At 37.4% G+C, this 21,907-nt stretch overlaps 2 protein-coding genes and 3 non-coding genes across 5 annotated transcripts; 2 read left to right on the forward strand and 3 right to left on the reverse strand.

Moving 5' to 3' along the window:
- Positions 1–2,584: 2,584 nt before the first annotated feature.
- Positions 2,585–4,312, forward strand: ino80c (INO80 complex subunit C). Its single transcript, XM_067449642.1, has 5 exons — positions 2,585–2,941; positions 3,047–3,145; positions 3,223–3,334; positions 3,522–3,589; positions 3,751–4,312. Exons 1-5 carry the CDS (start codon positions 2,663–2,665, stop codon positions 3,880–3,882), a joined length of 690 nt encoding a protein of 229 aa, XP_067305743.1. The 5' UTR covers positions 2,585–2,662; the 3' UTR covers positions 3,883–4,312.
- Positions 4,313–4,977: 665 nt separating this feature from the next.
- trnat-ugu (transfer RNA threonine (anticodon UGU)) lies at positions 4,978–5,050 on the reverse strand. Its single transcript has one exon. It is a non-coding gene; the product is annotated as a tRNA-Thr (tRNA).
- Positions 5,051–7,702: 2,652 nt separating this feature from the next.
- On the reverse strand, positions 7,703–7,775 carry trnat-ugu (transfer RNA threonine (anticodon UGU)). The gene has a single exon. It is a non-coding gene; the product is annotated as a tRNA-Thr (tRNA).
- A 1,227-nt stretch (positions 7,776–9,002) lies between these two features.
- On the reverse strand, positions 9,003–9,075 carry trnat-ugu (transfer RNA threonine (anticodon UGU)). Its single transcript has one exon. It is a non-coding gene; the product is annotated as a tRNA-Thr (tRNA).
- Positions 9,076–10,427: 1,352 nt separating this feature from the next.
- Positions 10,428–15,732, forward strand: pdp1 (pyruvate dehydrogenase phosphatase catalytic subunit 1). The gene is made up of 2 exons (XM_067448603.1): positions 10,428–10,584; positions 12,470–15,732. Exon 2 carries the CDS (start codon positions 12,497–12,499, stop codon positions 14,054–14,056), a length of 1,560 nt encoding a protein of 519 aa, XP_067304704.1. The 5' UTR covers positions 10,428–10,584; positions 12,470–12,496; the 3' UTR covers positions 14,057–15,732.
- The last annotated feature ends 6,175 nt before the right edge of the window (positions 15,733–21,907 follow it).

The raw sequence follows: 21,907 nt of genomic DNA on the forward strand, positions 1-21,907 counted from the left end.
ACTTTGGTCAATATAGTCTTTTCAGTGATTACTTTTATTTAATTGCTTGTATAATTTTACATAATGTCACCCATTGTCCTACCCAACCACCATTTTTTTTTCTTCTTTGAAATAAACTGCTCAACTTTTCTATAGTGTTGACATCCTGTCATGGGATTATTTCTGCACTTCGAAAGAGAGAGAAAAAAAGACCTGGTTTGAGAAAATACAAAATAGCAACAGCAACGCATGCTTGGCAGCTGTAAAAACCTTCCAGGGAAGGTTTACTTGGTTTGTCATCATCGTCAGTGTTAATGTTTTTCTAGAATAAAATTCAGTTTCTTCTCTCTACTTTTTTTATTTTTCATGCTCCTTGACATGTTAGCTTGTAAATAAATAAAAAAACATTACAGCAATAATAACATGATTATGCAAAAACGTAATAAATGACACTGAATATAGTCCTTTTGTGTCTACATGTACATGCATTGCTTATGTTTTTGGGGTGCAATATTATTTCTTTGGAAAATAATAGTGCTATATCTGGTGCTATTATATTTAATATATTATATATCATTTAGGACTACTGACACTGCATATTTATTATCCTTATATCTTCTGAAATACTCTGCATTTGTTCCATAAACTAACAAGAACACACACACACACACGGCTGACATCTCTCAGTTTTCCATTGTGTATTTGAGATGGTAGGCCGTTCTAAACAATGACCCGGTAAAAAGCCCAATCTTTCATTTATTGCAGTTAGGTTTGATTCATAAAATATTAATTGTTGTTTGCAATTGAACCTCAACACAGAATCTCCAGCTATAGTTTATTTATGCATCACATGCACCAGCCACTTGTAGCAACTTCGTCTTGATGAAATATAAATGAGACGTCAAGTGTATTCAGTATGTTCTTTGCCCCATTCCTCTCTCAACCTTTTATAAAAACAGTAACTCAGACATAGTAAAGCCAAAAAACTACAGGGGGGCTAAACTGAGGTGAACCAAACTGCTGTATTCAGGTCAACTGCAAAGAGAGGATGTAGAGGCAACACTATAGCAGGAAAGAGGAGCTCTGTCCCTTCTTATCAGTGGCCGCCTGCAACATCTTAGTTGTTTTCTTCAAGGAAGAGGAGTGTGTGTGTGCGTGATAATAGTGATAATTATCAAGCAGACCAATGTCAACAGGATACCAGGATAAACTGTGGGAAAGTTTTGTTCACTGTAAAACAGTGGAAATATCTTAGTCTACACGAGGGGGTCTTTAAATATTGACTCAAAAAGTTGAGAACTACTGCTGTAGAAAAGAGAAGGAAAGAGTTGATACTGGGCCATTTGTGTTTGAATGGCACGTTAGTTTTACACAAATGGCTTACATAAAAATCCTATTAACCTACCACATGACTTGTTGTTATAAATATATTTAATGCTGGTAAAATTAAACTGCGGAGGTAATGTGCACAAAATCACAAAATACAAACAACCCCTTTGCTTTTACAGCAGGATTACTTATTTATTGCATTTTTACTGGAATCCAGGTGAAATCAAAAAGAGACAGACTGTTTTTTAAATAGACGTTTAAATGCTAAAAATACTGGCAGTGCTGAATAAACTCAAGGACAACATAATGTTCTACTGGGCGTGTGAATCTGTATGACGTAATCTCTCTGTCACAATATTTCACTTCAAAACATGCAGAGGGGTCTATATAAAAGAGAACAAAGTGAACTCTGAAGCTGACATTTAAGATGGTAGAAAATGTGAAATGACAAGTAATGGCATTCATAGAAAGGACAAGAACAGAGAGAATGAAATGAAGAAAGGTAACACACCTCTTTTGAAGTCTCCTCTCTGTGGGCATGATGTAAAATAGACATACCATGAAAAAAGTAGCCTAATATTTCTACTAGCCTATTTTATAGCTGCATTTTCAACAAATTCAAGTGCTTTTTAGTACTGCCATGAAGTGCACTGGCAAACAACAACAATGCATACAATGCAACAATGACTGCTCAAAATAGGCATATTAATGAGAAAAAATCTAGATGTTTAAGGTTAAAATTGACATAGGCTGTATCATTTTTATGTTCATTAGCATTACATTTCTCTCTCGATGAAAAAAAGAAAAGACATGAAGGGCAATGTTGTTGTGGATGTTGTATCAAAATCCATAGAGAGAGGAGAAATAATTACCTGACATCTGTTTTTAACAAAGTTAATTATTCATTTATTTCCCCCAACAACATGTGATTGAAATACAAATGCTATTATCCTCTTGTATTCTATAACGAGTCTGTCATGGATCATAAATCAAAATTTCAGCTAACTGCTGGGAATGGGAAAAGGCAATGAGTTGGCCCTGTTTCAAATTACCTTGCAAATATTTTACAAAGATGTACTTGAACATCACTAGAATTACCTCCCCTAGAACAAGAACATCCATTAATCTTTTGTTCTTACGATTCTGTTGTTAACCACTGTAGGCCATCGATCTCTAGCTAAAAATGAGATCAAATATAAAACTAATTGGAAGATTGGTATAACGATCAATAATCTTTTATATTTGTTCTACATTAATTATATTGCAGTCCATAACACCACCGGAACCATCGGGTGCAATCGGTTGTATCAACGGAATAGGAATAACGCACGGTCTCCTAATCTCTTCCGGGTGAATGGGATGTTGTGAATTAGATGCTCACGGCAGAGTTTTCAGTCAATTTCGTGGCTTAAAACTACAAATGTCTGCGTCTTCTGAACCGGGAATATCAAAAGCAAGGGATTTGAATCCAGCGACACTCTCTGTGAGTAAAGCACAGACAGCCGCGGTGTTAGTTGCTCAAGCCCGAAGCAAGAAGCGAGCTGTCAGTCCCGCGACTCACACAACACCGCAGCTAAATAATAACAACAGCAAAAAGAAAAAAACACAACCTGGACCTTCAACACCGGCTCAGGTAAAGAAAAAACACAACACTTCTACATGACGGGTCTACTGCTTGCATATCATGTTTCGTGTAATAATGAAATGTTTGTCGTTGGTGGTGTTGAATTTGTCTCAGGTTGCTCCAGTGGAGTTGGCTTTTGAAGGAAAACCAGCGGCTGCTGTTGATGTAGAGACTGCTACCAAGTGTCTGCCTTTTAAAAACCCTAACTTTGTGGTAAGATTGTTCTAATAAAAAAGTATCAGATGGACTATGATGCATTTCAATACATTCATTAGTGTTTCCTCCACTAGCACTCAGGTATTGGTGGAGCAGCAGCAGGGAAGAAGAATAGGACGTGGAAGAATCTAAAGCAGATTTTAGCAGCAGAAAAAGCTCTGCCCTGGAAAATCACTGATCCTAACTGTGAGTCAAACTTACAAAAGTAATAAACCGCATACAAATCAGATCAATTGTCAAAATAAGAGTTCATAGATCGGAATAATGATCAACCAGATTGTGTGTTTACATCTTAAATGTCAGGTCAGAGTATTAGTGGATGTGTTGATTTACTTCGACAATATTTAAATCTTTAGTTGTTTTTCTCTGTAAGACTGCAGCATAGATGCACCTCCTTCTATGAAACCTGCTAAAAAATACTCTGACATCTCAGGTCTATCGGTGAGTCTGTTGGTGAATGTTCTTCGTTAATTATATGTTGCTTTTAATTCAATGAATTAATTGAATGTTAATTATACCCCTTCTTTTTAAGGGGTACTAATTTAATTGACTTGATATACCCTTTCACCTCACCTAATGATCTTTACATCTTTGTGTCCCAGGCAAACTACACTGACCCTCAGACGAAACTGCGATTCGCATCGACGGAAGAGTTTTCCTATATTCGACAGTTGCCCACAGACGTGGTGACTGGTTACCTGGCTCTCCGTAAAGCTACCTGCATTGTGCCGTGAGAGAGAACCCCAAAATAAAGAGGGTTGATTGTCTTTTCCAGGTGTAGACTTTCCTTTGTTTATTTAAAATTAACTACTTTAATAATTATTTGTCTTGCTGTTTATTTTACACAAAGCATTGTCTATATTTGTACCTGCATGTGAACCAAATATGATACAATGCAAATGCACATTTTAACTGTTCTCAGCCTTCAATATTACAGCATAAATCACATTAAGACAGCATTGTACAGACACAGGAGTATATCTGAAACTGATCCAAATACTGGTGTGAGCTATAAAAAGTAACCCAATGTATATATGATAATAATAGGGACAGGTCTCACACCCTCTAGAAAAGGAACAATTTCTGTTGTCGATCACATGAAACCCCTTATTAGAACAGTTCACTATGTAGCCAGTGAATAAAGTCTTTAATTTTATAATCATATTTATATTGTTCTGCCTGTTATTTGGTCACGTAAAGAGTTTCCAAATCAAACGATGCTGTATGGTTGTTGTTTTTTATAGGTTACATTTTAAAACAGATCTTATACCCTAAACTCAAGACCATTGTTCTATTCAATGAGCTGACTTGTCATTCGTGTAAGTGACAATACATTATTTAATTTGATCTTAAATGGCTCCTTAATGAAGAACAAAATGTAATTTTTTTTAGATGATCTTTCTGTACTATGATGCATATGTCTGTCTGATGTCACAAACAGTCTAGATAAACTTTACTGTATATAGTAAGAAAGCTGCTGTCTAATATGAAATCTACCATGAAGTAAGAGCATCACCTAAATTATTTAAATAATTTATTTTATCCACAACTGAGAATCATATCGGATCGCTCATATCAAGGTAGATTCAACAACAGCTCCCTGGTTTTCATTGTGCATTGTAGGACTTTTTAGGGAGCAAACGTTTCAATGCACTGGCAGTTTTTTGCAATTGAGAGAGCCCTCTAAATGACCTACTTGCAGATCAGTGCACTGAATACTGGACGAGGTAGCTGATTGAGACACACCCTTTCTCTATGAAGGCCCATCCACATCCATGTCACTGCAGGATCATTTTAAGAACAGGTCACATTGGAAAAATTTTCCCAGCAGGCCCCAGTGAGGATCGAACTCACGACCCCTGGTTTACAAGACCAGTGCTCTAACCACTGAGCTATGGAGCCTTACACAACAACTGTCAATCATATGAGTGACATAAAGGGCATGCTTTGAGTTAGCATAACAAAGACACACCTCAAGGAACTGGCAGGCAGCCTATGAGACCGTATCTTAACAGATGCTTCAGTCCTGTGAGGAAAAGTCAAAGCTCAGTGTGTAAAACTCTTGGGAAAGCGGCTCTAGTAGTTTGCAGGGCCTTTTAACTGTCGTAACACATTTATGCATATCAGAAAGCATGGATATTAAATCCCACTCTGGAAACTGTTTTAGTCCAACATGATCAAACTAAACTCAGTCCAAACAACAGACAGACTGGTCACTTACTTGTTGCCCAACTGACTCAATTTGTTTGAAATGTACATAAAGACTGTACTGAAAGGGAATCAGCTGTGTAGATATATGTGAAGACACTTAACAAGTCTTTCTAGTTTCTATAGAGATACCATTAAACTCAGTCACTAAGACAGGTTGTCAATGTGTGTTAGTTACAGGATGACAGAATGATAGTTTTCCTCTGTCCCAGTCCAGCTCCAATCTCACAAACTGGAGCTTCTCTATGAAATAGAGAAATGAAATAGTTGTGTTTCTCTAGAGATTGTATTAAATATGTACCGGTACCATCTTTATACAAAACACACCAGGTATTGGTGTCAAATGAAACTGTTCCCTTCCTTTGGATTGATTTTGGGGTTTTTACCGGTATGCCAATAATCCACAATAAATTGTCTCCAAAATAGGGAATTATCTGGAATAACATTCAATAGTCAAAACTGCACACAAAAAAAGTTTAAGTTCACAATAAAAAACACAAATGACAACCTCTCACTTACCTTTCCATTGTGACATGAAAGCTCTAGAAAACAATACTGCATTTAGTATCTCCTCAAATTATTTATATTTATTATTAATTGTGTCAAAAGAGCATCTCAATACATAGTAAGAGTTTGAATGGGCAGCCTTTCTTGCATGAATGAATCGGCCGGTGTGAAAGAATCGGTTGAATGAAGGATTCTATAATTCACTCATTACGATTTGCCGCCACCTGTTGGTTTTAGTTTCATAAGAGTATCATTTCATATTCAGAATGTTATATATTTTTTTTAAAATCAGCTCATAACATTATTTTAGGCAATGGTTAGGCAATATATATATATATATATATATATATATTGTTAAAGAGCAATTCATTACAAGGGGATCAACAACAGAGTATATATAACTTTAATATTTTATTAATAATTTTAAGAGGGGTGTTTTTTCCCCACCTGAGTAGCTGGCAGGGGCGTTTCTAGAGTTTGATCATCAGAATATTGCCAAAGATATTTTTAAATGAAAATTAAATGACGGTCATTCCTCAAATTATTATTTCTTTCTCTTTTTTTCTTTTTTGCAAACACAGCACCAAAACAGTCAAGTCTAGAAACTTTGGGAGGCATGTTGATTTATACATTTTCATCAGTCAGCATACTGTATGTAACAAACATATATATCAGTACACATAATTTCATAAGTTAAATTTTATGCTGTAATTTACTGTTTAAAAGTCAAAACTGGTTACTGATGACTGGCAAACTCCATATTTTTTTACATTGTATTATATACATTCAGGGGCGTGGGACTGGGGGGATAAAGGGTACTGAGTAACCAGGGCCCGAGGCAGGGGGGGGGGCCTTAGAAGTCAGTTTTCTATACATACACATACATGGTACGGGGGCCCAGCAAGATGGTTTGTACCCAGGGCCCAAAATTTGGTGCTACGCCCCTGGATACATTGCCTTAATTAAATAAGTTTAATTTAACATGTTTAAATAACATCGAATTAAAAAAGCTTTCACTGATACTGACTAAATCAAGCCACAAACACTGCCCAATTATAAATAATAATAAATATAATGTAAATAAATAATGTAATTATTTATTGTTAATTATACAATTTTATTTTGCTGCAATCTACCAGCATCGTGAGGTATTACCATAATACACTGGTGAAAATATACCAACAAACCTGAAAATTCATGTACTATTTATGTTTATGTAAAAATACACTCTTAGAAGAAAAGGTTCTACATATAACCTTAAAGGGTTCTGTCAGGCGCTTCTTATATAGAACCTTTTAAGGGTTCCCATCATGGAATTATTTTATGGATTTATTGTTTAATTTTTAATTTCAATTAAATGTTTTGAATTAAACAGCTAGTAGACATACTTTATCTCTAGAAAACAACTAAAATAACCTGTTAAACATAAAAGTATTATGCAAAGATTTAAGACAATTCTCCTTATATCCTTTTTGCAATAAAGGGGTTCTTTATTGACTCAAGTACAGTTCTATTTAAAACCCCATTTAATTATTTTTTTCGATAATAAACGCATGAAGATAGCACTGTAAAGTTATTGGTGTAGATCTTAAACTGATCCAAATAGTGTGAACAATAACCAGTTAATAATACAGTCCATGTAGATTAGATGTTAATCCTCCTCAAGGATAGTTTTTTTCTATGCCAAAAAGAAACTGTACTGAAGACCAGGAACTGGTAACACAACCTGCAAGTCCCAGATTGCATTCTTCTTTGAAGGTCCATGTCCATCCAAGTCACTGCAGTATGTCAATTGGGGATCATTTTAAGAACAGGTCACATTGGAAAAAATTTCCCAGTAGGCCCCAGTGAGGATCGAACTCACGACCCCTGGTTTACAAGACCAGTGCTCTAACCACTGAGCTATGGAGCCTTACACAACATCTGTCAATCATATGAGTGAGATAAAGGACATGCTTTGAGTTAGCATAACAAAGACACACCTCAAGGAAGTGGCAGGCAGCCTGAGACCGTATCTTAACAGATGCTTCAGTGCTGTGAGGAAAAGACAAAGCTCAGTGTGTAAAACTCTTGGGAAAGTGGCTCCAGACCAGTAGTTTGCAGGGCCTTTTAACTGTCATAACACAATATATGCATATACTTAAATGTAAGAAAGCATGGATATTAAATCCCACTCTGGAGACATAATCAAACTAAACTAATTTCAAACAACAGACTGGTCACTTTCTTGTACCCCAACTGACTCAATTTGTTTGAAATGTACATAAAGACATACTGAAAGGGAATCAGCTGTGTAGGTATATGTGAAGACACTTAACAAGTCTTTCTGGTTCTACAGAGATAGTAAGTCACTAAGACAGGTAGAGAGTCGTAAAGAAAGACTTGAAAGAAAGAGTGGATTTACCTGACACCAGAGTGCTGAAGAATCAGATTCATTTGACTGTGATAAGTTTAATTCACAAGACTCAAGATCAGACACAAACAGCATGTCAAATCTTTGGGACTGATGGGTTTCTTTTGAGATTGTGAGAAATATTTACCATCTTCATACCACACGTACCAGACATGTGTATGTAAAAGAAAGCTGTTTCCTTCCTTTGGTTTGTTTCTGTGGTTTCATATGGGTAACGTCTCTCTGGAGTATTAGGATCCAGCTCCTGCATCTTGCTGACTGACTGGTCAGATAATCAGAGAGAATCAAGCTTGTATTTGCAGTCTTTGGGTTCAGCATCAGAGGAACTGATGAGAGACACAAACAACAGGGTTATTGTACACAAACTACAGTGGTTATTGCTGTAGTATAATACTATAGATTGGGCCCAGGGAGAAGGGGTCCACTACTAAAAATGACCTGTGTGTGTTAGCAATGACCTAGTCACTTTATATTCACTCTGTATTTCACTTTTGTAATATATTAAAAATAAAGATGCTGTAGTGGCATCAGTGGTTCCATGAAGATTTCCAGGAATAAGATTTTTTAAGAAGATAAAAAGAACTGCATATATATATACTTGCTATATATATATATATATATATAGCAAGTGGAGTTTTGCTTTGGTATTGGTGACATAAATCCACCATGCATGTATCCACAGTATGTTTGACATACGTTCAGGTCACATTTGAAAATTTACCCAGCGGGCCCCAGTGAGGATCGAACTCACGACCCCTGGTTTACAAGACCAGTGCTCTAACCACTGAGCTATGGAGCCTTCCACAAAAACTGTCAATCATATGAGTGACATAAAGGACATGCTTTGAGTTAGCATAACAAAGACACACCTCAAGGAACTGGCAGGCAGCCTGAGACCGTATCTTAACAGATGCTTCAGTCCTGTGAGGAAAAGACAAAGCTCAGTGTGTGAAACTCTTGGGAAAGCGGCTCTAGTAGTTTGTGTGGGGAAACGTCATTTTTTTGCTCACATGGGCCGATCCACCAACACTATAAAGCAATGGAAAATCTTTCTGTGAAGGTGGTTGTCAGTGTGCGTAGATGTGTTAGTTACAGGATCACAGAATAATAGTTTTCCTCTGTCCCAGTCCAGCTCCAATCCCACAATCTGAAGTTTCTCTTTACAGGAAAGGGACTGATGTTTCTCTGAGGATTGTAAGAAATATTTACTATCTTTATACCACACACACCAGACTTGTAGGAATTGTCTTCAACCTCCACATCCCAGCAGTGTGTTCCTGAGTTAAGGCAAAGCATCTGTATCATCAAGCCACCTCAAGTATATCAGGCTGGTGCTGGTCGGGTCATCAGACAGGGTCAGATGTTGATGTGCAGTGTTTGGGTCCACAGGAGAGGACTTGATGGAAGAGAAAGCAATTGCTTTTATGCTGATGTCAATTGCTAAGTAAATCACTTGTCCAGTTGGTGAAACACTAAAATAGAGACAGTTTTATATGCATGCATGAAATTTGGGGACATGTCAAAATTAGATCAAATGAAGAATAATAAAAATATAATAATAATAATATATATATTTCACACACAAAAAAAACACAACACATAATACAAACAAAAAATAGCTCATTCCTCAAATTCCTCAAGTATTCATGTCAATGATCAAGATGAAAAGTCATGAAACCATTGTTTATGAACAATATAGTCAAATGGCTTTGTCATGTTTTCATTTTGAAAGTTTACTCTGTAAATGTTTTCCAATGCAATAAAGTCAGATCTTGGTGACACTATGAAAAAGCTCAATATAGCACTATATTTGCATAGCCATTTGAAAAATACATTACAGTTAAACATTACTGTATTTAGTAAGGTAACTGAGTACAAGAAACTGAATGTGTATGTTTCACATTTTTACACACCCCTTCTCATCAGTGAAAGCTGAGATTCACCTGAGAGAAATGTTTAATTTTCAGGGGGGAAAAAAGTGTTTACAAAAAGTGGAAAATTATTATTTACAAATGTTTACTCTAAAATGTGTTGCATGTGAGACTGGCCCATGGCTTTTAGAAAATATTTTTCTTGTTAGAACCTATTTTTGTCTTAATTATAATACCTACCGGAAAAGGGAAGGTTTAGCGCCGCTAGCTACACCTCTGATGACGAAGCAGCTACGTAAGTGAACCAATCATCTTTCCGGGCGGTGTGGAACTGGAGGAGATCCAGGCTCGCAGGATGCGGGCGGGGTGAGCAGTACATATGAACAAATGTAGCCTAATCAAGCATCGAACACAAACTCAGTCACTAATATCCTCAGGTAAGAATGGACTTAGTCATATTTTGATTGTGGTAATAAGTGCATGCAGTTCGTACGACGATAGTGCGCAATGGTTTCCAAACAGCGTATTTTAGACGCATTCGCTTTTGAAATATGTTCACGGTAACGTACAGTCACGCAGTAAAACGGGGGTTGCAGTAAACCTTGAGCTATCTTTATCTTTTACACTTTAAATACATGGACATGTATTAGATTACGCTTTTCTGAGATGAATTCCATGTAAGTATGTCTTCAAATCCAAATGTAAACAATATGGCAACTTAGTCGAGTATGCACGCTGGGTGATGTGGACGGGCGTAGTAGCCTAACGTTACTCAACTGAGCCTTTTCCTTTTTTGTGCAACTTTTTTATCTGGGTATTGTAAAGAAATATCGTCAGATCTATTGATTATATGGTATGATGTAGCTCTCCACGCTCCTTGTTTAAACTGCATGTTAACCATAGAGCGAAGAGCACGGCACTTTTATTTGAACCCCACTGTATCCATTTAGCGGATAATTTAATGTGCGAGTAGGCTAACTTATCTATTTGCAAAAACCGGGGAACGAGGGGCTGGCCCCATCTCCTCACCCCTGTTGGAACTAAACTAAAACTTATAACTTACATAAATACTTCTATATGAAACTAAAACGTATACATTCACTACGACTTTTTCCAAAACTTTCAGTAGCAAAAAAAAAAAAGAAAAAAAAAAGTTAAATTAATAGTTTTAGTTGTGCTAAATATTAATATTGTGCTAAAGAATGCTGCCTTCTCGTGATATCGGAATTGTCGTAAATACGAGTTTCCTGGTTAACAATTGGAAATGAACTCTCAAGACATATTTAACGCTTGGAAGCTTGGACATCATTTTGATACCCTGAGTTGGGTGTACCACAAACTTAAAACACGACAGATATAACGATTGCTGCTGTGACTGGTATTCTTTATTATTCTTGTCATTAAAGTACTTAAAGTCCATATTTACATATATCCAATAATCATTTGAAGTGCATTGTATGCTTTATACACAGATAAAATAAAAGATAAAACAGCTGAAACTCCAGAATCGTCATTAAGCTGACTATCTAGATAGCAGTGCATGTTTATATGGTGATCAATGAATGAGATGATAAATAATTTGGGTTTTAATAAGAATAAACCTGGTGTCTCTCCATTGTTTCTTTTATTTCTGACACACACACACGCACACACACACACACACACACAAAACATTTGAATGTGACAAACTCGTAATCACACCTTCAGAAGTGGGAAGTAGGACATTTACAATAGAAATGAATGCAGCTTATGAAATCAGAAATCAAGTATTTTCTACCGGTTACGGTTAGCATCAGTGTTCTATAAAACATTATTTGTTATTTACATCAAATAAGAACTCAGTTTGGGTTGGTATAAGAAAAATACAAACATTTCTTTAAAAAGGTGACCAACCTGAAGGGCAGGGAATTATTGCAATCAATCTATATTGGGTTGCAAGCAATTCTTATCTCTGAAAATCAATGAACTATGTTTTAAAATCAATCGTTACTTTTTATGTAATAGATAAATGTTACAGGGGACATTAATAGGCCAGTGGGACAGTCAATGTGTCCAATGCCAAGAATGCAGCAGCATGGGACTATAAATAGCTTTGGGTCACTCTCCCATCCTGAACGGAATGGATTTTCCATGCCTTGACCTTAGCCTTGACTTAGTCATTGATAGTAATCTTCTGATGACTCCAGTAATTTAAATGTTTTTTACAGCAAGACTCAAGAACTTAATAATCATGGCATCCTGTCTATCAGGACTTGAAATCCAGGCAAGTGTAAAATCTGAGTTTTGTTTAATTTTTGTAATTGAGTTGTGGTTTTCTTGCAGGTTCTTTGAGGGTTAGGTCAAATCATCATGGCTGCTACCGCCCAGGTGTTCAGGGTCATCCATGGCAGGAGGTTTGGCCAAATCCTGGTGCCAGTCATAACATGCCAAAACTCCAGTCTGTCTCCTCAACCCTGCTCCAATGCAACTAAGCCACATAGCTTTGTTCAAAGATGGCGGCACCAGTCACGGGGATACAGGACCTCACCTGCATGGCACACCTACTACTTGACCCCACCCCAGGTTAACAGCATCCTAAAGGCTAATGAATACAGCTTCAAAGTTCCTGAGTTTGATGGTAAGAACCTTAGTTCCGTCATGGGTTTTGACAGCAACCAGCTGCCAGCAAACGCGCCCATTGAGGATCGGAGAAGTGCAGCAACCTGCTTGCAGACACGCGGCATGCTTTACGGGGTATTCGATGGCCACGCAGGCTGCGCTTGTGCTCAGGCTCTCAGCGAGCGGCTCTTCTACTACATTGCTATTTCGTTGCTGCCGCATGAGACGTTGACGGAACTGGAGAATGCGGTAGAGGCAGGACGACCTCTTCACCCGATTCTGCAGTGGCACAAGCATCCCAACGACTACTTCAGCAAGGAAGCATCACGGCTCTACTTTGCCAGTTTGCGCACGTACTGGCAGGAACTTCTAGACCTGAGCGTTCCTGGGGAGCAGCCTGATGTTGCTGAAGCTCTTGTGAATGCCTTTAAAAGGTTGGACAATGACATGTCCCTTGAAGCTCAGGTTGGTGACCCAAATGCATTCTTGCACTACTGGGTTCTTCGTGTGGCATTCTCAGGTGCTACCGCATGCGTTGCACACATAGACGGTAATGAGCTGCATGTTGCTAACACCGGAGATGGCCGTGCAGTCCTGGGCGTACAAGAACCTGATGGCTCTTTTTCTGCCTTGACGCTCAGCAATGACCACAACGCGCAGAACGAGTCCGAGGTGCAGCGTGTGCGGTCCGAGCACCCGCTTTCCGAGGCCAAGACCGTGGTGAAGCAGGATCGTCTCTTGGGTTTACTCATGCCATTTCGCGCCTTCGGAGACGTTAAATTCAAGTGGAGCATCGATCTGCAGCGCCGTGTTCTTGAGTCCGGACCAGACCAGCTCCATGAGAATGAGCATGCCAAGTTCATCCCACCCAACTATCACACGCCACCCTACCTTACGGCGGAACCGGAGGTGACGCGACACCGCCTTCGTCCGCAGGATCGTTTCCTGGTGCTGGGCTCGGACGGGCTGTGGGAAACGCTACACAGGCAGGAGGTGGTGAGGATTGTGGGTGAACATCTCACTGGAGTGCACCAGCAGCAGCCAGTCAGTGTTGGTGGCTTTAAAGTGACCCTGGGTCAGATGCAGGGATTGTTGCAGGAGAGGAAAGCTCGCATCTCCTCCACTTTTGAGGACCAGAATTCAGCCACACACCTGATTCGGCACGCGGTTGGAAATAACGAGTTTGGAATGGTGGACCACGAGAGGTTGTCAAAGATGTTAAGCTTGCCAGAGGAATTAGCTCGCATGTACAGGGATGATATCACCATCATTATAGTGCAGTTTAACCCACACGTCATTGGCGGACAGTAAAAGCAGACAGACTGTCTTGTCCAAATGCTCTCTGTTACTTATCTTGTGCACAATCTCATTGCTGCATTATCATATAATATAATATCAGCACAACAAAATGTTACCTATATCAGTGGAATGTATTACGTTTATGTTCATTTTTATTTTCACATATTCCTGGCAGCTGCCTTAGAGGGGAATCTTAATATATCATTAAGGGAGTGGTGTTGATTCCCAATATTAAACGTGGAATGAAGCCGAACTGAAAAAGTTAAGCTGAGCCAACCACAGACCCGCTATATAATTAAACACTCAAAACGCAACACAAAACCATGACTCAAGACTGGAACTCACATCTGGTGAAATTTACTAATGTAGGTTTAGCAGATTTTGCACTGAGGAGAGACTTTAAATAGTGAGGATGACTAGCGTGCCAAAATGTGCTTTTATGTTGAAGGCTTTTAACTTTTGAATGAATGAAAAAGGAAAGTAGAACAAAGGTTCTTCATGATTGAAGATTGAGAATATTAAGCAAAATAGGTCCGTATAAGTACTTTTAAATTAGAATGCTCTGTAACTGAGATAGTTTACGCAGAAAACAAAATGGTCATTTACTCACCGTCATGTCAGTCCAAACATGACTTTTTTTGTGTTAAAAACTATACTAAAAACTGAACTTTTTCCGCACTGTGCAGAAAGAAAAGCAACTCCTACAGGTTTGAAACGGCATGAGGGTGAGTAAATTAATATAGAATTTTAATTTTTTTAGTAAACTATCCCTTCAGAATCTGATTTCCTGAGTGTTTTATTTTAGTACTTTTTTTTAACAGCATGACTTTAATAGATGCAGTTATCTTCCATCAAGAGATCTGCTTTATTTTTTTTACCTCTACATGGTTGGATGGTTTATACAGTAAGGCAAAAGTTCCAAACATGTATGATTAGAGACATACTGCCACTACTAATAACTCTGTTACTTTCACATTCTTACTTCAGTCCCCTCTCACAGTGATTCTATATTTATAACGCTGCTGGCCATCGCTTAAAGTCTGTTTACTGAGGGGTGGAGGCTTCTCTGAAAGGTGAAGGACAGGTATTTAAAGAAACAGTTAATGGGAAAGAAAAAGAAAGTTAATGACACAATAAACCCTTCTTGTAAAATGCACAAACACACCTGTATGCTTGCACTGCTGTGAGGAAATGTGAACCTGAGTGATTTGCTTTATGGATCGTTTCCAAGTAATATTTTTTTTCAAGTGATTACCGGCCACAGGGTAGAGATTAGAACATGGGTTCAATGTTATAGTTTTGGTCCGAGGGTTATTGAACAAGGTTAACCGTAACTCTGTGTGATTGTACATTCTTGCCTGTTTTCAGTATGTTCTCTGCTCTTGCACAAGAACACAGCTGATTATAACATGAAATGTTTTGAATGATAGGTGGCAATCAGTGTTAAGTAATACTGTTTTTAAACGTATAAGCTTTCTAAAGTGTAAATAGAGACTACTTTATAACTGAAATGCTTAATACTTGAAGTAAATGTATGCTGCGGCTTAAGTTTGAAATGTTCAGTATATTTAACAATATTTTGCAGCATGTCACAGTTTAACAATATATTACTATGTGCTGGGGCATGGCTTGTGCAAGTTCTCTTGCTTTTCTCATTTCAAATGTTTTAATAAAAATGTTGTAACCTATTACTGTAACTTTTTATTTTTTCTCTCGGTATTTCCATAAAATGAATGGATGCAGAGTAAAGGTTTCAATTTCTAAGCTGAACCATCCAGTCAAAGAGACCCAAACACATCAAGGGGACTTTTGTTGTCAGACGTTGCATTTCATCTTAGGAATGCACATTTATTTAGTGTGAATGATTGAACTTTGCGTGTCTTTTTGGAATGTTGCCCAAACAGAGCAGTCAGTTCAGGGACAGGGGTCAAGTCACCCTGGTGTCGGATCACAGTCTTGGCAAACTGTAAGTAGGTCAGTCTATCATAAGGCTCTGTCATGACATAGCAATTCTGAAACTTTAAATGTCAAGAGCTTAGATGGTTCTAGGCAGGGCCGTGCACAGACATTTTGAGGGGCAGTGGTCCAAACCAAAAAAAAGGGGGCACTATAAGGGGGTTGAGTATCATTTTAATATAGAGAATGAATAACAAACCTTTTACAATACTGCAAATACAACTGTTAGGCTTTAATGCTAATTCATTGTATGTTGTTGTAATTATGCTTCCAAAAAGTTGATTCTGCGCTAATTTGATTTCTATTATTTTCTATTGGAGATTTAAGTAGCAAACGAGAATCATTAAAATTATTGAATATGAGACAAAGATATTTATGATTTTTGTAAATACGTAACAGCAGTATGTTTCAATAACAGAATATGTAAAAGAATGGTATGGGGTAAAAGGCATGTTTAACATGATAATAAACAGCTGACTGACTTTAACATTTGTTGACATGACATGGTTATGATTCAAATGGTAAATATCGTATATTAAGTTGGGTGTCCACCTTAGAGATAATCATCATATTTATAATAAAAATATGATAATAATCATAGGTTATCATATAATGCAAATATATTTAGTTGTTACTACTGTCAAACTTTATTAAATTATTACGGGATCTCATCCATTTAGTGTTTTCAGATCATTTACTTAAAAATAATTTCTGTATTTGAAGAATATTTTTATATTAACATTTTATTATTTTACTGAACAATAATAATTATTTATTTAGGCCTTTAAAAAATAATAATTCTGAGCTGGTACAGTATATATGGGAGCTTGTATTTCTCCTGTATATGTGTTATAGAAGGTGTGTGTGTGTGTGTGTGGTGTGAGTGAGTGTGAGTGTGTGAGAGAAACAGCGAGAGAAATTAATTTAAATGAACAATCAAACGTGTTTCTTTATTAAAATATAACATTCATTAATTTATACATTTATCAATATGTCTACCATCTTAGTTAAAGCTCGTAATACAAAGTCTTTCTACATGAAAGCAGAATGTTTCAATGTGTGACAGCGTCCTGTATCATAACTAAGTCTCTGCAGTTTGTAACAAACCAAACCGTGTGAAAATCCGGTAAAAACTCGGGGAGTTATGATCATTGTAGTTGTCAACACATCTTCCTCAGTAGAAATAAATGCGGGGGGCGTTGGGGACCCATCCAAGATGGCGCCGCCCTGATACGTCCGCTCCAATAGGCAGCGTCAGTCTATGAGGCGTCTACGTATATTATATCTATGGTGAGGGAGGGAAGGGGGCAAGAGGGGCACCTTAGCCGATGAGGGGAAAGGGGCAGTGGCTCTAGCCACCGGGCCCCCCCTTGTGCATGGCCCTGGTTCTAGGACATGCATATCTGCAGTTTTTAAGTTGTGTAGCCAATTTTATGAATACTTATAATACTTGAGGCTTTTGAATTTTCATCAGCCATTACTCAAGTCTTGAGTGTCACATGATCCTTCAGAAGTCATTATAAAATGCTGATTTGGTGCTTGAAAAACATTTCTTATCAATGTTGAAAACATTATGCTGATGAATAGAAGGTCCAAAAGAACAACATTTATTTGAAATATATTTTTTTTTGTAACAATAAGCCTTTACTGTCTGGAGAATAGCTTAGGCCTACTGATCCCACTGCTCTTTTGAACAGTGGTTTATTAATATGGCACTATACACTCACTGTCATACAATGTTACAGGGGATCCCTGCACCTTCTTTTTATCCACTAATGAGTCATTTGCCCAAAGGGTGATCTTATTTTCATTCTAACATTATTTGAGTCCAGAAGAGGTGTCTGCATTTAGAAAACGTTTACAGTCGATTCCTGTAACATTAGAAATCGAAGGAATCAATTCTGTATTAAAAAAAAAAGTTTGTCATGCTATTGAACTGTAGATGGATCTAGTTCCTGTTCATTTTTACAGCCAATCTGATCATCTCAAACTTCTGATTCTGTCCCTCCCACATGCTGTCAACAGCCAAAATCATAGAAAGAAGCTGATTTCTGTTCTTACAACCAACATGCATATTTTAGGCAGTTTGGACAAAGGTTGTAATCGTGGTTTCTGCATATTGTCCCATTCTGCACATGGGGGCGCCAACAGCCAACTATCGCAAATGGCCAAGTAATCTAATGAAGTATCAAAACCAAAATGAAATACAGACCAACCTTAAATTCCCTTAATAGGCTGTTAAAACAAGGGATTAAAATCAGTTTTCATGATGCATGCATATATATATATATATATATATATATATATATATATATATATATATATATATATATATATATTGGGCGAGATGAGCCAATGAACGCGTTTTCAAATGGCGTTTCAAATGGCCCATGACGAGGCCATGCCTCTATTGGAGTGAGCTTTGATACCTAAAGGGCAAACGAGGCCTTTAGATCTATAAGCCACATATAAGGTGTATATTGAATGTGGTATTTTAATATATCTGTCTTATTACATTAAAACTTCGAAACCTGGCAAAAATGACTGGCGGGCGATGGAGAAAAGCCTTATTTTGCCCTCCATGTTTGGGCGGTGTGCGACCCGCAGAACTTTTTTTTTTACAGTCTGAATCTGCGTCTCAATCAGCTCCCTAGTTCACTAGTCAGGGCACTGATTAGGACATAAGTCAATGGGCTGACTCCCTGATCAGTGCCCTGACAACTGAACTAGGGAGCTGATTGAGACGCACCCTATGCCCGCGATAAGGCGTGCGACGCGCAGAACTCCGGCCGGTCAGTGGATTCATTGCGTTTTAGAAAGGGCATGGCTGTGATTTGACACCAGGACTTTATGTCATTTGTATTTTTTATTTGTATTTGTATTTTTTTCCTCATTACTATGAGTGTGTAATACCTTGTTCTCATGGCATTGAATAAAAAAAATAAAAAAAAGATTTGACAACAACCAAACTGATTTGCTACATTTACTGTAGCTAAAACACGTTGGAAATATCGGCTGCGTCCGAGAACCGCAACTGACTTATTGCTGCTTACAGAGATAAGCCTATTGTAAGGCGTTTGTGCATGAAGGCACCTCACGAAAACTGATGTCGGACAGACTTCCAAGGAAGTGTAAATAATGATCTACAGAAAAATAGAGAGCTTGGTGAGAATTAAAATACTATTAAATTACTACATTAGTATCACTAGAAATTACATCAGAAGTGTTTGACAAATATTTCCCTCTAACAGCAATCATCAGAGCAGCAGGTGGCAGTGGTCTGTGAGAAAATGACACAGTGCTATTATCAAGTTCGTCTCCCTCGGTCCAGAGGGGGCACTGCATGTCCATGGGGTCCATGGCCAAGAGCAAAGCAAAAGCAATGCAGCTAAAAACAACTCTGAGCAAACTCCAGTGCCGTGCAAGTTTGACTCTAACCAATTAAGCCTATAGCCTACGACGACATGTAGGCCTACAGATTCTGGGAAATGTTGAGGTTTTTAGTCAAACATAATGTATAGATTTTTTCCCCCTGGGTGCTATTAAATTTAATTATGTTTTATTTTGCTACCAGAAGGTTTCATACTATTTCATTTTTATTCACTTTTTTTAGGACAGAGCCCAGATTGTTTGGACTGAGACAGGCCTGCTACAGTAGGCTAAGCACAATGATTCATTATCACGACAGATATCTGCTCACTTAACACTTAGAGAAACTCATCAGTTCCACTGACTCATTCTGTCAATCCTAAACTGGTCATTTGGATCGAACGTTTATTTAAAAACACTTTACGGTTTAAACTACGGTTGTACAGGCTTAAACCATTGCATGTTTTTGAACTGTTTGAACGCAACATGCATTGACAAGCATTGAATTCGCATGTTAGGTTAGTCCATTTGAATTGGCCAATGAACACCATTTGATTTGTTTGTAATCCAGTTAGGCTATCCCAGCTAACACAAATACGTGTAACGTGGCTGTTACGTAACTGCAACGCAATCTGCTGACTAAACCTTCGTTGTGGTGATGTAACTTGTTTGAAATTCCTTTGTCACAACGTAACATTGTAACGTTAACGTTGCCAGTTAGTAACTGCAACATTGTGGCAACGTCATGGATCAATAGTTGTCTGTTGGTAATCAATTGGTAATTTTTATAATTTTTCAATAGGCGGACATACTGTAGTTTAGTTTATATTGAGATTCTTTGGAATGAAAAGTGCGTTATAAATTAAATATTATTATTATTATTATTATTATTATTATTATTATTATTATTATTATTATTATTATTTCAAACGATTCAGGAAAGATACCACATAAATATGTAAAAATAGGTATAAATATTAACACCAATACTTAAAGTAGATTGTAGGTAATGTTACTTAACCAATCTGACAACGTTGTTGAACTTTTTTTTTTTTAGACAACTGGCGATAAAACGAGAGCAAAATGTCAAAGCTGTCCTCTCCTGGGGCTTGTTCCATGAAGCTAATTTTGCTGGCTAGCCAGATTTGTTTAAGCTTAGATTGTGCCAATCCTGGGTTTTAGGTATACCATTAAAGTGGTTTGACTTTTAGCTGTGTTCATCGCCATAGTAACTTATGCTCCACAGTTAACCTGCTCTGGGGCAGGTTATGTTCTGGATAAGAGATCTCAAACTGAAACTGGACCAATCAGCTGTGAGTAAACTGACACATTTCTGATGCAATAAAGTCACTTCCCGTTTCTAATCCAAATTAAAGGTCACTACATAGCAAATGGTTTTAAAAGACTAAAGCGTCTGGCTTTTAACAATGCTTATTTATAAAAAATAATAATCTTGAATGATTTGGATAATTTATGTAACTATTATACCCTAATCAATTACACATTTATAATTTTAGTGTAATCACTCATTAATAGGCACTTTATTAAAATTAATATAAATAGCCATAAAGTCATACAAATAAGCTTTCAAATCAATAAATAAAACTTAAAAAAAGAAGCTTACTGAGCTTAAATGTTTAATTTTCTCTATATCAATTAAACTACCTTCATAACTTTTACTTGCATATTATTTACTTGCATACTATTTTTTCTTTCATAGACAGCTTTTCTCCTTGCTGTTGTTAGGGCTAGTAAGTTAGTTGGCGGGTTTTGTTGTAAAAACAAAAGTATACCATTAAAATAACTTGGCAACCCTGCACGCATGCTGAAATCAGGCTGGAATACACGATCTTTGCCGGTTTTCTAAAAAATAAAATAATTTAATGATACACAGAGTACTTACCCAACATGATCATCATTTCTGAAAGAAATTGTGATGGTGAATGCACACAAGCAAGCTCTCCGTTTAGGATTCTAAAAAATATAAGTTAATCCAAGCCCCTTTGATGACGTGCATGATTACCTTACTGTTGATTGTCCGTCATCGTCTAAAGCCCGCCCTGATGATTTCATTGGTCCGAACAGTTTCTGTTCGGGGATGGAGCAAGGCCAGACCGAACTGCCCGACCTAAAAATATTGTGGGCGGGGCTAAGTTCGGCTGGCATCCAAGCTAATGATCAGCATCATGGGACCAACAAAGCCTAATACAATTGTTTAGTTTTGTCAACTCAAAAATAATCCTGTAACCCTGAATTTGTTAAACTACCATCATGGTACAGGTCCCTGGTCAGTTAGTCTAGAGGGCCCGGGCCAAATCTGTCATTATTCCAACGTTTTCCATGAAATATTATGCAATAAAAAGTTAAACACTCCCGAAAAATTAACTATTCACACTCTTCAATGGTGGAGGCGCGCGCAGTGTGTCACGTGACACGTCACTTTTTATATAAAAAGATCGTCCGTGTTCTTAATTGTTTAAAATAAACAATTATCATAAGGGGGAATCTTGTGTCTGACGTTTATTTACACATTTTAAA

This window comes from Pseudorasbora parva, chromosome 7 (assembly GCF_024679245.1).
Source record: "Pseudorasbora parva isolate DD20220531a chromosome 7, ASM2467924v1, whole genome shotgun sequence".
Taxonomy (NCBI): domain Eukaryota; kingdom Metazoa; phylum Chordata; class Actinopteri; order Cypriniformes; family Gobionidae; genus Pseudorasbora; species Pseudorasbora parva.